The sequence below is a fragment of the Oculina patagonica genome, chromosome 2, assembly GCF_052425735.1.
Source record: "Oculina patagonica isolate OP01 chromosome 2, crgOcupat, whole genome shotgun sequence".
NCBI lineage: Eukaryota > Metazoa > Cnidaria > Anthozoa > Scleractinia > Oculinidae > Oculina > Oculina patagonica.
Genome location: NC_135759.1, coordinates 32,172,047 through 32,188,759, shown reverse-complemented (window position 1 = coordinate 32,188,759; position 16,713 = coordinate 32,172,047). Strand labels below are relative to the sequence as shown.

Genomic DNA, 16,713 nt, shown 5'->3' with positions numbered 1-16,713 from the left:
GCCGAGGGCTATAGTTATCCCAGATCCAAGAAGCGCAAGTGGAATAATTGTTTTATTAAAAAACACCGAGAGAATTGCAATATTTAAGCTCCCCAGCTGTTCTCGCTGACGCATTCGCCCACCATTTTTGTTGTCCATGGTATATAAGCTATACTATGGCTATACTATATAAGCTATACTATGGCCTGTAAACCAATCAAAACTCAGGATTTGCAATATAACATGGCAAGTTTTTAATAAGCGCTAATGGAACACGATCGCGCGCGCGTTGCTCTTGAAAGAGAAAATAATTCTTGATTTTTGGCTTAAGAATCTACTAAAACAACAAGACTACTCGTCCTTGTTTTCTTTGAGCGACTAGTCAACTCAGTTGCGTCTCAGTAGTCTAAAATAAACTACAACTCGTCAGCAACTGAAACACCAAAAAAAAAAACAACCTTGACGCCACTGTATAATCTCTATTTTATATATATTAAGATCACTTGTTAACCAAAATGTACAACATCCATTAACTCGTGCAATACAAAATTTTCATCAAAAAGAACTTTCCAACTTGACTATGTTTTATACAAACTGGAAATCATGCACCAAAATACGTCACGTCAGGAAATAATAAATAACAACTGAAACTGCCATGTACATGAGATACGGGAAATGTGGCACAGTAATAAAGGTTAAGAATGAATATGGACTGCGGAAAAGTTGAATGCCTCTACTAGCTACGTTTAAATCAAAATATCAAGTTGCAATAAAACAAAAGGTCAAAATTGTCCACTTTTCGAGAACAAATCTTTCTCGGTTAGTATATGAGTGATTGGTAGCTAAAACTTTCAAAACATAACATTTCTGTGAATCATCCCTAAATCCATTGCCTTTTTAGGATGAAGTTGTCTTGAGAAGGTCGAGGAAACGACAAAGACACAAGCATAAAAAAGATATCTTGATGTGCAACAATGACTTAGAATCGATCAAGAAAACGCGAATTTGGATAATTCGTGACGTTTTACACAAAGATGAGGCATCAGTAAAAGAGCGCACCAAAATAAGGGCTTGCTCAAATGTCTTCGTCTGAAGAGTGCTGGCCTCCAAGAGAGGGCGTGGCACCGATAGAGAACACTTCTTCGGACAGTTCTTTTATGAGTGCGGTGCTATCCGTGTCTGGGAAATCAACCACAGGGTTCATATCTTGATCTACTGCTAAATTATCCGACGGGTTACTCTCCTTACACTCGAAACTTGGTGACAATCTCGAGAAGGCCGGATCCATTCCAATCTCCGGGTCTGTTAAACTAGCTAAGGGATCCCGAGGACCCGATTGGCTTCCGAATCCCGCGTAAACGCCCGCTGGTGAGTTGTTAATTTCCGACGACGATTCGCTCGTGCCATCCTCGGAGCCTTTACGGCTACCTTCGTTTTGCCCGGCAGGATTATCTTCGTTCTCATCCATAGCTTCGTCGTTGTCGCTATCTTCGGACGAGGACGAAGACGACGAGGACGAAGATGACGACGAATCTTCGGACTCCGAATTATCAGCGGAATCTTCGCTGGCATCAGCTCTCGGCTCTTCGTCGTTCAATTTCATTCGCTTCTTGACGACCTCTGTTTCGGGCTCTGCGCTGTTCAGCTTTTTGCTTGTCGCAGTTTCAGAATCGGCTTCATCCTTTGAATTTGCCTCGTTCTTCAACGCTCCTTCATTGTCCGCCTTCTCTTCAGTTTTCTCCGAACCGCTGTCGGAAAGCGTGTTACTTCGTCGGCGCTTTCTCGGGCGAACAATCGGACCCTCGTCGTCATCCTCGGAAGCACTTTCATCTTCATCTCCGACAACTCCGTTCATAATTAATCCATCCTTGGACTTCTCGTCCTGACTACTACTGTTAAGCACATCCACTTGTCGATCACTGGGGTCCTCTGGGACATCCTTATCTTCCTCGCCGATGACTTCTGTGCCATTCTTGCCATGAGGTCCGTTGGCTGCTTCGTTCTCCTTGTCGATGAGCGCCAAATTGGTGTGCACGAGCGGTGTCCATCTCAGTGCGTCGGGATCAAGTGAGGTACGGTTACTCTTTCTTAGTTTTTCCATATGAGTGTTAATCAGGCGTGGGTTCACACACAACACAAACCTGTGGATTAACAAAACAACTTTTAAGTCTCTCACTTTTTAAAAGTCAAATCTCCTTCAATTTACTTCGATCTAACTTTAAGGACGAAATCGTAACGTGTGATCATTCATATGAAGACTTTTGAAAAGTACTTACATAAAGTATTGTTCGTTTTTCAGTACTTAGAAATTAAAATTTGGAATACTTAAGAGCGAAAAGACAACATAACTCCCAAGGCCGTAGCCTGCGTAGCAAGCGTTCCCGTGTGAGCGAAGTGCTGCTATGTGTCGCGCGCGAGCGAATATTCTGGCGAAGAGCGAAAGATTCTGGCCGCGCGAAAATTGGGGCGAGAGCAAAAAAGGGAAAGGAGGGGGGAGGGGGAATCTTTCGCTCTTCGCCAGAATATTCGCTCGCGCCCGACACATAGCAGCACTTCGCTCGCACGGGAACGCTTGCTACGCAGGCTACCAAGGCCGAGAAACCTTAAACTGAAGATTTGCAAAAGCGTTAAGCCACAATTCTGTACACTTCCACGTTCGTATGATGAATTAGCAGAATACTCTGAGCCTGGACAAAAAAAGCAAAACCTAACTTACTTGCCGTCCCGTTTCTGGACCATATTGAGAATCTGTAGTGTAGCAGCAATGTCATGTGGATCCATACCAGTTGACTTACTGATCCCTGCAAACAAGACAATATTTCACTGGTCAGATCTCCTTACGTCTCTTAAATCACGAGATAAGACGAGAAAATTCAGAAAATCCTAAATGCGAAGTATTTCCTGGACACCACTACCAGGATACTCTCAAAGCTAACGGTTAATAACCCTTGTATTATGGCACTAAAAAAGGAAAGATTATATGTTATGAGAGTTGTTTATGCAAATAGGAAGTTCCAAAGAACGCCCAGAAAAAAATTACGTTTCAACAAAATTAGAAGCCTTGACCCTGTGATATGAATGTGTGAAGGGCTTACCTCTTATGGTTACATGTTTTTCTTTGTTGTCGTGTAGATACTCTAGTAACACACTTTTCCAGTAGCTACGGTAGCTGATCAAACCAAGGTCTGACAAGGGTTTCTCAGGCGAACCAGGCTGGCCTTCAATTCTCGACAACAGATAACCTACAATGACAATGCAGAAATAAATAAAATGTTTGTTATGGAAGCCGCACACTGACCACGCTTCAACTATATGTTAGTCGTGATGTACACTATTCTAGAAAAGATGCGCAACGGACAAATTTGCAAGGGAAACGGGGACGGGGGAACCGGTAATAGAAGAATGGTGGAAACAAGGAGACTACACATCCACCCAACCCACTTTTATCCGTCAGAGAACAAAGGAGACAACTGTCTTTTTCGTTTGGATTTCTTATCCCAGAAAAAAATGATTGCGCCTGCAGTTTTGAACATGTATGTTGCTTGGGAACACGACGTATCCTGATATCGACATGCTGTCACGTGACAACGTACGTAGTTCTTGTGTTAATCCTCATTGGATAGTAAGATTCGGAAAATGTTCGGCTACTTCAGCGAACATTTGATAACAGCCGCACCTGCTTTCGTACTTTCCGACAAGTACTTATCCGGGGTGCTAAAGGGAATGACAAAAATTCAGGCAAATAAAGCGTGGTGAGCGAGGATGACTAGTTTAACAAGACAAGACGGCTTACTGAAGTCGATGAGCAGGCGGCCGAACCCTTGTCTCTGACAGTGAGGCATGGTCATAATACAAGACACATTGTACTTCTGTTGACATGACTTTTCCTGTGGAAACAAATGACAAAAAAAACAGCTTTAGTATGTCACCATATTTTTAGTATTAGCTAGTATTAGTCACATTTGACCCCACACAAAGAAACTTTTTACTTCACGAAAAAAGCTACCGTCACATGTGATATCAAATGTTAAGGACGATAAAACAAAAAAAAAACGTGCGTTACAAAACTGGTGTATCGTTCTCCACCAACTTGTATCCTCAGGAAAAACTTAGAATTGAATTCTCCCAAAAATAGTGTTAAAAATTATTTAAATGTATCAACCAATGCCCTAAAGAGAATTTTAATTTTAATAAGGAAAATGGAAAGCACGATTGTTACACAGGCGCAAGGTTTGCACGTATTCACTAAAAGGTTCTGAGCTAGCACTAAGCAAAAACTCACCTTTGAGAAATATCCCACCAAATGACAGCCTTTTTTATCGTTCTTTGTTAAAGCATAAAACAGGAATGGTTCCACATCATAGTATAGAGTCTTATGATCAAGAAACAGTTTGGCTAACAGGCAAAGATTCTGACAGTAGATCTAATAAATGAACACAAAAAACACAGTCGAAATTAAAAAGTAAAGAAAAATTCATACCAGAATTTATTGAACAGAAGTTCACAAATTTCTGCAGGTCGGGTAGTATAAAAGGAGCTATGTCTGGGGAATTCGGAGATTTTTGGTATTTTAAGACCAAAAATTGTTCTGAAATTAGTGGTAGGCAACTTTGAAAAACATTATCTTTGAGCATCTAAAGGAAGATATAACCTTAATTTGGCATACAAACTGCGACTATAAACATCGATTTTTTTTAAGACGCGCGGAAACAACTTGAAAACGTTAGCCTCACTTATTCAAGTTGCAATCCATTTCCATCCGAGCCATCCGCAGCCAAACACGCTTGTTAACAGTGTCAGTGCTCTAATATAGAATTGTTTATCAAAATTGACCATTACTTTTAGGTTTCCTACGACAAAAATATAAATTCTGGCTGTTCAAAAATCTGTTTAAATCCGTGACATAATGATAGTCCCTTAAAGCTGCTGATAGCCAGAGCACAAAAGTGTATGTTACGGGTTAAAGTTTATTCATAGTTCCAGAAGAAATCAGCAGTGAGTAAGTGTGAACGAATCATTTGATAACATTTCTTCATAGATTACGATCAGTTTTCAATTTACGTGTCAAGAAAATCAATTATTACCATAAGGAATTACTCCGGCCAATCACAAAGGACACAGATAATCCAGTGTAACGGCAATCAAAACTCGAAGCAAATACATGTAGGTTCATTTGCACAAGGCGCGGGAAAACGTGCAGCGAGAGAGTCACCAATTGGTTTAAACGAGTTCTAGTTCTATTGTTGAGCAAAGTGGCCGAGATTTCTAAGATAATTTCACTAAACGCAGTCATCAAAAGCATAAAGCAAAAGCAGATCAACTTTCGACACTAAAGTGAAAACACGCATCTAACGATCAAATACGCGCATAGAAAATAAAGTTTATAGTTTAGACATTTAAAGATTTATCCCCATAAATTCTATTCCAGATGTAATTAATCCATTTTATACTGCAGCACAAGCTCTGACTATTAAATATCTTTTAAATAAAGTACTAATTTATACATGCAGCAGAGTCAAGATATTGAAGAGCTTTACCTTGTTGACTGCGCCATCCACTTCAAATACAGAGATATCACCTTTACGGTAGATTTCGTTTGCTGGAGGATGAAACCATTTACACTTTGTCTACAGTGAGGAATAAAGAGAGGGATTCTTTGTGAATCGTACTGAGAAATCAAGTAGTTACAATAAAAGAAATGGAGAATAGTACGGTTTTGTGCTTTACCATGTGGCGCATAAGGATGCTTGTGCTTTTCATGTACTTCAGGCAAAACTCGCAAAGGTACAGTTTGGGAAGCCTGCAAGATAACATGCAAATAGTTCATGCTACTATTTATACACAAAGAAATAAAATCTCACATAAGACTTTTTTGGATAAAATGACCAAATGTACTCACAGTTCTATTAGAGTGATTTTATTTAACCCGTGAAACAACATCTACAATTAGTGCTAAAAGTGAAAGAACAATGGAATAGTGTCTAATAGTATCTATTTGGTAGTAACTATTTCACGGTTGAAGTAAAATCACTCTATTTGACTGTACCAAATTTATCTTTTAGCAGTATAACTTGATTAGTTTAAAAATGAAATAATTTATTTAACTCTTTCTTTCTTTTGTCTATCAGTCCATAAGGGAGAGGGGAGATCAAGGTCTCTAAGTCACCTGTGATACATTTTCCTTCCTGTATTCAGTCAATAAGTGTATAATATGACTGTTCTTTTAATACAATTTTAAAAATAAATAAAAAAAACACAGCTACGTGTTACAACTGTGCATGTGGTAGGCATGGTGGCCTAATGGTAACAGCACTGGACTTTACATCAAGTGGCTGCAAGGTCCATGACACTCAGCTTAGGCTATTATCTCCACCCAGGCATACAAATGAGTACCAGTGAACTAAAGGCCCGGTAATACGAGCATTGTCCTTGTCTCGCACTTGTTGCTTGCGGTGGTGTTGCCCTCCTCCTTGTCTCGCCCGGGTTGCGTGTTCGTGCTCGGTTCTACTCTTGTGCCTTGCTGCGCCGTTTCCGTCGTGCACACTCCTGCATGCAACAATGTGGTGAAATGTGCTCGATTACCGGGCCTTAAATGATGGGCGGATGGACTAACATCTCATCCTGGGAGGGGGGGGGGGATAGAAATGCTTCTTAGTCACTTCATGCTACAAAATCTGGAGGTAAACGTTCGGCCTGATAGGTCAGTAGGCTTAAACACAGACAATACCTAGCAGCCAAATACAGTCAACTCTCGCCTTGTGGACACACCGCTATTGCGGACACTCGCTATACGGACAAAATCCGTCCCCGTGGAGGTTTGCTGGGATGACTCCCTCGACCCTCGCTATACGACACTACGAGGCTCCGAGCGTGCCCGCTATAACGAGAGTTGACTGTACAGGCATCCCTTTTGATTATTGGGAGGTGGAGAAAACGTACACTGTATTTCTTCAATGGATGCCCACTTTAAGCTAACATGTTACCTGGCATATTCTTGAGGATATGGTGAAGAGTACCATGTAACTATCTCATACCGACCAAACTGAATCAGTGGGGGTGAGCGAGTACTGGGTACAAGAGTGGTGGATGTATCCAGGTTCATAGCAGCATTAGCTTTCTCCTGAGCCTGTTTGAAAAGTGCTAGATCCTCCTCAGTTACTCCTATGTGTCAACACAAAGTCCCAATTAGAATGATCTTAATTCTCTTCTTTTCTTTTAATTCTTTTAAAGTCGGCAGAATACTGAACACCAATATTAATTTCACAATGCAGGAATACAGAGAATGTAGGATGCACAGTGCAGTGAATTTCCAGGAATTTAAAAGGATCTTTGCCACAATACTTTAAGTCATTTTTCCGATACAGTGACCTTCTCGCCTCTATAAACGAAGTCCTCGGTATAACGAACGATATTCGTCAGCCCAGCCAAAATTACAGTAAATTGTATGGAACAGAACCTCGATATAATGAACCTCGATATAACAAAATCCTTGTTGTAACAAACACAATTTGGAGCCTAAACATGAAATGTACCAAAATATAACGAATTATTGTAAAAACGTGGCAAAAGATGGAGTAGAACAGATCAACAAGGTTAAAAAAATACTTCAATCCTGTAATAGGAAAACAATTTATGTGGATATTAGATATTAAATCACAAATAAAATGTTATTTTGAAAGTCGTGCAGAGCAGTGAATGCTGGCTAGTGCAACATAACTGTGTGAAAACAATTATTAACTATACCTCAATAAAACGAACATTTTGGTTGTTTTTCCACAAATTCGTTATATCACTTGAGGTTTTCAAAATAATGAGCCCTCGATATAACTAACAAATTTTCCCAGTCCCTTGGCACTTGGTTAAATCGAGGTTTTACTGTATAAAAATGACATTCAAATTGAAGAGAACCTTAAAATGATACTTTTCTGAGGGAGAAAAACATCAAATAAGAAACAATAAACTAAAGAGAACAATAGAGTACAATATTCCAGAAAGCAAGTGTTTCTGATAAACTAACCTGGCGGTAATTGTTGCTGTTTCCTAGGTGACGTAGGTGAGAGAGGAGTCATTGGCTGTGCTTTACTGGACGCCGGTGGTCTGCCAGGTCGCCTCTTGGGAGTTTCATCAGCAGACTTTGGATCCTCCTCAATCTTTTTGGTCTCATTAGCAACTGGGCAAGCTGGAAGACTACAACATAACCACATCTGCATGTAATTGTTGTGCATCCTACGATTGCAGTGTAATCCCAGAATACTTAAATTGTCATGAGAAATAAAAACTCTTCAAGTTACCCAGTAACAGGAGTTCAACTTATCAAACGAGGCATTGAACATTGCAGAAAAGTTTTTTTATTTCCATATGTTTAAGAATTATAAACAACTGCCAGAGACAAGCGAGTACTGATGGTTATCCACTTAGGTGATGACTTCTAGCTGTGGCTTTCAAAATATTGACTAATTCTACTGTACCTTCTGTGAGATGTAAATCGTCCATTTACATGGCCTGATCCATCACATCCTGGTGTTGGACACACACTTGACCTGATAGACACATTAAAAAGTTAGCCAACACAGCTGATTAATGGCACCATAAATTAATTTATACAAAACTGTTTAACATCAAGGCTTCTTGTAAGATAGCAGCTGCTTATAGAACACATTTATAATGACATTGTTTGATTGGTGGGACAGTTACTGTCTGGTGAATACCAGGCTACAAAACAACTACATGAAGAAAAAGCCACATCCTTTTTTTTTTATTCAATGGACACTACACATGATTGAGTAATTATAAAATTCATACACCCACCCTAGAACTTCTGCTGTTGCTTGAGGTTGAATTTTTCTGCGAGGTGGGCTGGTGATAGGAGTCTCTATCTGTCCTTTCTTCTTTCGACCAGGTGTTTTCACCTTACACCCAGAGCAAAGCCAGCTTCCTACACATGTAATATATGATACAAAAACAATAAGAATACAATAAGCTACATGTAATAGTCCCTTAACAACAACCTTAACTATAAAGGTGTTGTATAAATGAACCACAATCAGAAATTAAGTCAAGTTGTGATTCCAAGTCATGCAGCTGATCACTGCTACAACTCAAGGTGAGACTTCTCAATTCAGACATATTTTACCAATTGGGCAACCATGTCTCCCAACTGACCTTTTGAGCTTGTAAACAAGAGATTTAATTAAAAAACTATTAGTGAAGCTTGCATAAGGTCACTGGCAGCACTTTTAAGGAAAGGGTTCAGAACAACGATTGAAAATTTAAGGTGGCTCTGAGCCCCCTCTGGGGAATGCAAATAACAGTGTCTATTAAAACAAGAATATATATACTCTGCATTTGCAAGAATTCTGGGCAAATTAAGTTATTCCCTTGCAAGTTCAATAGGTGTTCCCTCCAACCTTCACTGGAGGTCTACATCTTCCACTGACACAAATTTACCAGAGAAACCAGCCATTTGCCAGAAAAGCCAGAGTGAAAACCCTTTTACAAGAACACTTAATGTACATTTTTTCCCAAGTGAGACTAAAGTTGTGGTCTTCTTCGATTACGATGGACAACCTATAAGATCTTCAACTGACACAAATTTGTCATCACTGTTATCCATAATTACCTTATGATTTAAATTAATAAATGCTTCTTAGAATTCAAGAGCAGCAAAAACTCACTACCTGTTGGTGTCTCCGTCATTGGAGGAGAAAGACATTCCATATGAAATCCTTTGTCACATGCATCACAGAATAAAAGGTTATCCTGCAATGAACCAAACATAAGCCTCAGCTATATAGATCTATGATACAACAAGGTTCTTCACTAAAAGTGAAGATTACAAAAGTAGTATAGCTAGAGAATCTTTCTACAAGGTATCTGCATTCTATTTTTGATAGCTTCAGCAAGAATATTCAGCTAGATCAGGCTGTGCTCTAAACCCGTCCCTGCCCCCTTGTTCGTCGCCCGCCGGGCCGCACGCCCTGTAGATTATCATGCCATGTTCACTAGCATTTAAGGGGACTACTTTGCTGGTACGATGTATCGTGTACTCATAAGGATTCAGCAGGGCTACAAGACAGTTTCAAAAACTCTTACAGCATTTCCAGCATCCTGACAGACAGAGCACACTTTACACTCAATGCACTGCCAAGGTTCTTGTTTAATACGAGCTGTTAACTCAGGAGAGTACTTCAAGCATGATGGGTGGCCTAGAAACAAAACACGACATTAGAAAATACATCTTGATAACAAATAATGTCCCTGTTTCGTGATTGTTGTGTACCCTGGCAGCTTGTTTTAATTGGTATATCATTAAAAACCAAATATTATTGCAGCACAAATAGAGAAAAAAAACACACATGTTTGGTGTACTGTGGGGGGACACATCCCTGCGGTTGGCATGATAAGCGACTTTGAGTTGCATGACCTTTAATCTCCAGCACTACCACGCCGCACTGGCAACGGACAAAAGTATTGGCAGGTCAACATGGGAGCATAACTTTGACCTTTCAAAGCCTCACTTATCTCCAGCACTACCCCGCACTCAAAACAGACAAGAGTATAGGCAGGTCAAATTGATGGTCAAACTGAACACGTGACCTTTGAAGCTTCACCTATCTCCCTGGCACTGGGTAAGCCAGCACTGGATCGGACAAGATTATTGGCAGGTGCACAAATGAAAGGGAAAGCTGTTTTAAAAAGTGTTTAAGGAAAATCAACTGCTGTTTCGGTTTGTTTGACTGAGTCGTCTAATTTGTGATATCACTTGCGTGCTACGCTATTCCAATAATGTTTTATAAAACATTTCAAGACTTACCGCTATTTCCACAGTCAGCACATGATATGAGTTCTTCTTCTACACCATCCTTGTTACGTTCACCCGTTCCAAGGCAAAACCCACAATAAGTGCTTGCATCAACTTTCTTTTTCTTGGGCTAAAAATTCCAAAAAAAAAAACATTTCCTTGACTTACTCATTCTTCAGTTATTGTGTTTCAGGTAAAAAGAAATATGACTAGAAGCAATTCAGTGAATTGCTTAACATGTACCGGTACTGGTCAAACACTTTTCTTGTCAATACAGCAAAACATGCATACATAATGGTGTTATTTTTCTTAGGGTTTGTAATGTTTCACACAAATTTGATTCTCACATTCCGTATTCATAATCTGAAATAAAAACACTTAAAATCAAACTGGTTTATTAAATTTTACACCATAACAAATTTTAACTTACTACAGTAAATAGATTACTGGTACAAATATGTGTGGGGTTCAGTGGGATAATCGAAACCTTTAGATTTGACTATGTACAGTACGAGTTATGAAATCAGGTACGAGTACAACTTTGAAATTTAGAGACAATACCCCATTCCCTCTATAGCGCGCGCCTGCAGGGAATCACGGTAGTTGTATTCATCAAACCAGGCGCGAGACTCAGTAATGTGCATCGTTGCTAAGTCTCGCACATGGCTTGATGAATACAATTACCATGATTCCCTGCAGGCGCGCGCTATAGAGGTAATCGGGTAGTGTATCCTCCAAACTATAACTTTTCCTGTTGCTGACTAACCCATAAATAAATGTTAAAGATAAGATTGGTGTGATAAGTCATTACATGGAGCACAATTTCGTACTCATAGTCCAAACAAAAAGTTGATAATAAAAACAAAAAGCCTACAATAAATTATTCTTTGTGCCTTATAAATTAAATCCATTATCAATAATTACATTAATTTTTTTCTTCTCTTCTGTGTTTTGTGCTCACAAATCAGAATTAGAATTGACAGTGCAAATATTACATGGAATAACACTAATGGATTATCTTTAAACACCACATCGTCTCTGTGATAAAAATGACATACACTGCCTTTTTTTCATTTTCACACAGAGCAGACATTATCATATTTTGAGATATTTTAATCCCCAACACTGTACATACCTTGGGTGGTGATGCAAGCCTGTAGTATCTTCCTTCCTTGATTAAGACCTCAGATGCAAGTCCTTTCTTAAGAGACTCTTTGACGCGTAGTTGTGCATTACCAGGAGAGTCTAAACTTGCAGCATGATGATCCACAATATAACTATTAATAGCTTGTTGCGTGCACCCATTTTCATCCCCTTCATTCTCTATAGCTTCCTTGATCAGCTCCAGGAAGTCTCTGGGTTTTTCAACAGTCCCTCGCATGTGAGGGGGTACTTTAGCAGGGTCCTTGTACGAGGCTTTGTTCTTGAAAACTACCTTTAGAACTTTCCCTGTTTTCACACACAGCTCCAGCTGTTCCAGAGCCTCCTGTGGATCTAAACCATAAACCTGTTGAAGAATATGAGTGATACGGTCCTCACTGGGCCGTTGTTTTTGTCCCTTGACCTTGCCGATAGCAGCGATTATCCACAGAGCATATTTTGGATCTGGCTGAGGCTCGCGGTCTTTATCTTTGTCCTTTTCCTTCTCCTTTCCAACACTACTTCTTCCACGAGCCATCTTTGATTAATGAATCCCAAATGCAAAATAAAAGCTGGAAGACAGAAAAACAAAACTCATATTTTTAAAAGAAAAATTGTATATTAAATAAGCTGTGAGAAATAGACAGAAATTAAATACACAACTGACAATAACAACCTTGATTATTATGAATGATCTATGTGTAATTTCCTTAATATTTACTTATGATATTCTAATTATATAAATCTAGATTGTGTAACCTTAGCACTGAAAATATAGGTGTTAAGTAACGACGTGGGTCTTGTGTTAAGCATAACCACTTTTATTACTGAATCAAATTTATTTTACTTAGCTACGTGTATCAGTTATGACATTTAGCATTTTATCCAGGGGCAATAAATAAAATGTTAATGATGATATACAAAAAAGAAAATCAAGAAATAACCACAGGTTTTGCTAATAATCTAAATCTTAAACAACCTGTTTATACGTAAATTTTAACCCAAAACCTTGTATTTCTACTCATACACTTGCCCATGGCATATAGTGCTGTTAGCAATTTCAAATAACATGCAAATATCAGCAACACATAAATTTCTTTTTTGACTCTCGTATTATAATCCTACAATGTTTTTTATATTTTTTCACTAGCCCTAAAGTAAACTAGATATATTCTGATAAAATTCAATATGAAATACTGGGGAATAATCATTCTCGATAAAAAAAAAGTTTGAAACATAATACAATAAAGATGACACACAAAATGAATTAAAAGAAAAATTCTAGCCTCCTATACGTGTTTTTCACATGCTATGCAACATACCCAATTTTTACTTCAACAACAATATTTTAAAGTGATCATAATCCATTTGGCTAAATGTCTCAAGGCAAGGATTCACATGTTTTGTAGCAGCTGCAGGTGGAATTGACAAGATGATTGATCATTCCTCTTAACTATACAAAATTTCACATGTTAAAACCAAACAATGAACTTAGCTATCTGTCAGTCATTTTTGTCTCAAATTTGCATTTTAATAAAAACATGAAATCCTTTTCAAATTTGTCAAATCTCCAACCATGTCATGATGTATTATTATAACAGTGTTACGAAAATTATACATTTAACCTCAATCTCTTCTTCAAAGTTATATTATTATAAATATGATATAACATCCTGCCTTCAATAGATAAGACTACATAGTTACAACTTTGCATATAAAAATATAAAAATTATAATTGCTTTTAATATGTTAACACCTTTCCATGTGTTTAAAATGATAATTTTCAAAAGAGAAAAAAAGTGACACAAATGAGAGATGTGATAAAAATAGAAAAAAACATTTTAAATATGATGCATAATAATTTTGTACTTTAATCAGCCAAGTATTCAAGTTTGTCAGTTTTGGTATCCTCATATTATCTATCATCTATTTTAATCATTGCTAATGGATGTCAAAATATAAATCTAATAAAACTTATGTCTGGTGCATGTGTTTATTTCAAGTGAGGCACTAGGAATTTTAAAATGCTGTCTGTAGTGACAAATATTCCACTGTACATAACAAATAGTTCAATTATGTGAGAGAGGATCATTTTCATTTGAAAAGGTACATGTGGCTAATTGAGATCTTTTTGTTTAACACAATGTGGTAGACATGTGATTCTGTAGAGTCTTCCACAACAATATCAACGCCACACTAAACAAGAGCAAGCGAAACTTTTACTAATTTTCAACGACTTGGTGTTTTCTGAAATAAATGTAATTTAATGAGATTGCAAAGAGATTTTCCCGATCCCCCACAACGAAGAAATAAAAGATATGTAAACGTTAGATCATAATATAAATGAACAAAAAATTATAGGCATAATGAAAACACTTTAAAAACATGCCAACACTGAACGATCCAATAATGATATTTATAAAAATAAAATTCGGCTAGCAAGTAAGCTATAAAACTCGACGGTACCCTAAAAATATATATTCATTGGCCGATATCGGTGTTGTGTATAGCCCACAAATAAAACGCAAGATAAGCTAAATCATCGAAAAGCTATTGTTTGTAATATCTTTGTATGAGCTCGGTGATGTAAGTTGTAAGCTCTGAAAACGACATTCTGAAATTACAAATTCAAACGTCGTTTCCATATTTATACTTAAGACTTAATACTGATACGATAAAAATCATGATGTTTAAGGAGCTATATTATTTAGGCCTGCAAAGTACAGAACAGATTTTCTTAGTAGACAGGAATAGACAACTAACGTATAAACTCCTATTGATCTCAACATTATATCACATCAACAAATTACGTTACCTCAATTCGATGATACTCTGACCGCGACTGCCAAGAACTACTTTTGCTACAGTTACAAATCTATGTTCTAATATCTTTCTGTTTGTAAAATTGTGTCACCGTACGAGGCAAAATACTAAAGAAATCGCCGGCAAGAAGAACAGTCGCCGGACTGAACTTACAAAGGCCACGTGAAAAACACAATTGGGGGAGATTTTGCATATCGCATGTGTTGATCTACTTTGAAAGAGCAACACATGCTTCGCAAGAATATATTAAAATTTACCTTGAATTTAAAGAAATTGTTATCCAAATGAATTCCCAGTAGAAGAATAACCATAAACTATTCGACTGTATCCTGTTTTTGCCTCAAAAGGCAAAATCCTGCCTGATATTCTCCTTACAAATAAAGACATAGCTATCGTACATGGCGCGTTGACGCCATTTTGCATAATTAACTCAGGGGTGAAACCTGATTGGACAAGTAAATTCATTAATTATTCAGTCAGGGTTTTATGCGATTTTCAGGAAAATGTAGCGAATTTTGAGATCGTTTTCAAACCCTCTAATCATAATCATTATGACCTTCTTTCCCCACATATTTTTGCATTTCTGATTTTAAAAAAAATTACCTGAAAATTGCGTATTCAACAAATTATGCAGTTTCAAACCGCAAAGAAAGGAATAAACATTTCTTCAAATCTGTATAGCAATGTGGTTCCTTCTGCTGCTTAATTTTCGTCTGATACACAAGCATAAATTAGTAAGATTTTTAACTTTTTATATTTTTATCTTTTTATATGATGTTTTTTTTATTTTTTGAAATTGTTATATATTTTTCTTTTTACAGGACCACTTTGATAACAGTACTCATGCACTGAAGGACCATCCTGTTAAATTATTCGTTATTATTATTATTATTATTATTATTATTATTATTATTATTATTATTATTATTATTATTATTATTATTATTATTCCTTTCTTCTTTGTCAATGTAGCTTATGCGATGCTGTGTTATCAATCACTCAAACCATTTTAAAATCAAAAGCGTCACAGAAGAGGCCCTACAGAGGGGTTTGGAGGGGGGAGGGGGAATCCCCGAGTCGCTTGTCTAAATTTTAAAATGCCTGGTGTCGCTGTCAACTGTCATTCTAGGCCTTTTTGTCACTTGTCGGAATTTGGCGAGAAAGGTTATCGTTAGTCTCAATTTCATTTTGTGTGCTTTCGCTACTTGTGGGCCATGCCGCCTGTCAGAATTTACCCTGGCAGGGCCTCACAGAAGGTAATGATCCGTTTACCGCCCTCCGTCCAATAAGCTTTGTCCCACAAAAGCGTCCATCAGAAAAGATCGTTCGTCTTCTTTCCGAACTGCTCAAATCACTTTTCCCGCATAACAACGATAACTGGTCCGTGTATCCGGCAACTGATCATACAGTAGAATCGAAGTAGAACCCCGATATAACGATCTTCGATATAACGATATTCCCGATATAACGATGAATATTCTATGTCCCGGATAATGTTACAGTAAAATGTATGGGACAGAACCCCGATATAACGATCTTCGCCATATAACGATATTCCCGATATAACGATGAGAATTTAGCGAACCGAACGTAAAATCTTCCCCGATATACCGATATTAACAGAACACAGTCAAAATTTAAGCAAAACCCTGATTTTAATACAATAACTTTACTGTTATCGAGTAATCTCTAACGTTTTTGACAACAGCTATGTTGTATGATGATATACAATTTTGGTACTGTGTTTTAAGCCTCATTATCCAGTAAAGAAGTACATCGAAGTACATGTTAGCTTGACCCCGATATAACGATATTTTTGGTTATTTTACGGCCATATCGTTATATCGGGAGTTTCGATATAACGATACCCCGATATAACGATATAGCCTTACTGCTCCCTTGGCATATCGTTATATCGGGGTTCCACTGTATTTTCATGCGAGGGCAGAATTCCTTCACCAAAAATAAAA

General features: G+C 37.8%; 1 protein-coding gene across 3 annotated transcripts; it reads right to left on the bottom strand.

Annotated features, from left to right (window-relative positions):
* Positions 1-444: 444 nt before the first annotated feature.
* On the bottom strand, positions 445-15,160 carry LOC144644183 (histone acetyltransferase KAT6B-like). Of its 3 annotated transcripts, none has more exons than XM_078503606.1 (16): positions 15,001-15,160; positions 11,916-12,492; positions 10,793-10,910; positions 10,072-10,184; positions 9,657-9,738; positions 8,788-8,914; positions 8,448-8,519; positions 7,997-8,166; positions 6,963-7,140; positions 5,707-5,779; positions 5,517-5,606; positions 4,262-4,402; positions 3,773-3,866; positions 3,075-3,221; positions 2,696-2,780; positions 445-2,120 (listed from the first exon to the last, which is right to left on the bottom strand). In XM_078503606.1, the coding sequence occupies exons 2-16, from the start codon at positions 12,456-12,458 to the stop codon at positions 1,055-1,057; spliced, it is 3,099 nt and encodes a 1,032-aa protein (XP_078359732.1). In that variant the 5' UTR covers positions 12,459-12,492; positions 15,001-15,160; the 3' UTR covers positions 445-1,054. The 3 variants fall into 3 exon arrangements, with proteins under 3 accessions (XP_078359732.1, XP_078359733.1, XP_078359734.1); XM_078503607.1 differs by lacking the exon at positions 15,001-15,160 and adding an exon at positions 14,736-14,890; XM_078503608.1 differs by lacking the exon at positions 15,001-15,160 and adding an exon at positions 14,758-14,877 and having other exon boundaries at positions 11,916-12,513.
* Between the last annotated feature and the right edge of the window lie 1,553 nt (positions 15,161-16,713).

Coding starts and splice junctions, on each gene's coding strand:
- LOC144644183 (XM_078503606.1), bottom strand. CDS start 12,458: ATGGCTCGTGGAAGAAGTAGTGTTGGAAAGGAGAAGGAAAAGGACAAA. Junction 10,911..11,915: donor GGCTTGCATCACCACCCAAG/GTATGTACAGTG, acceptor TGGAATTTTTAG/CCCAAGAAAAAGAAAGTTGA. Junction 3,867..4,261: donor TGGTGGGATATTTCTCAAAG/GTGAGTTTTTGC, acceptor TTGTTTCCACAG/GAAAAGTCATGTCAACAGAA.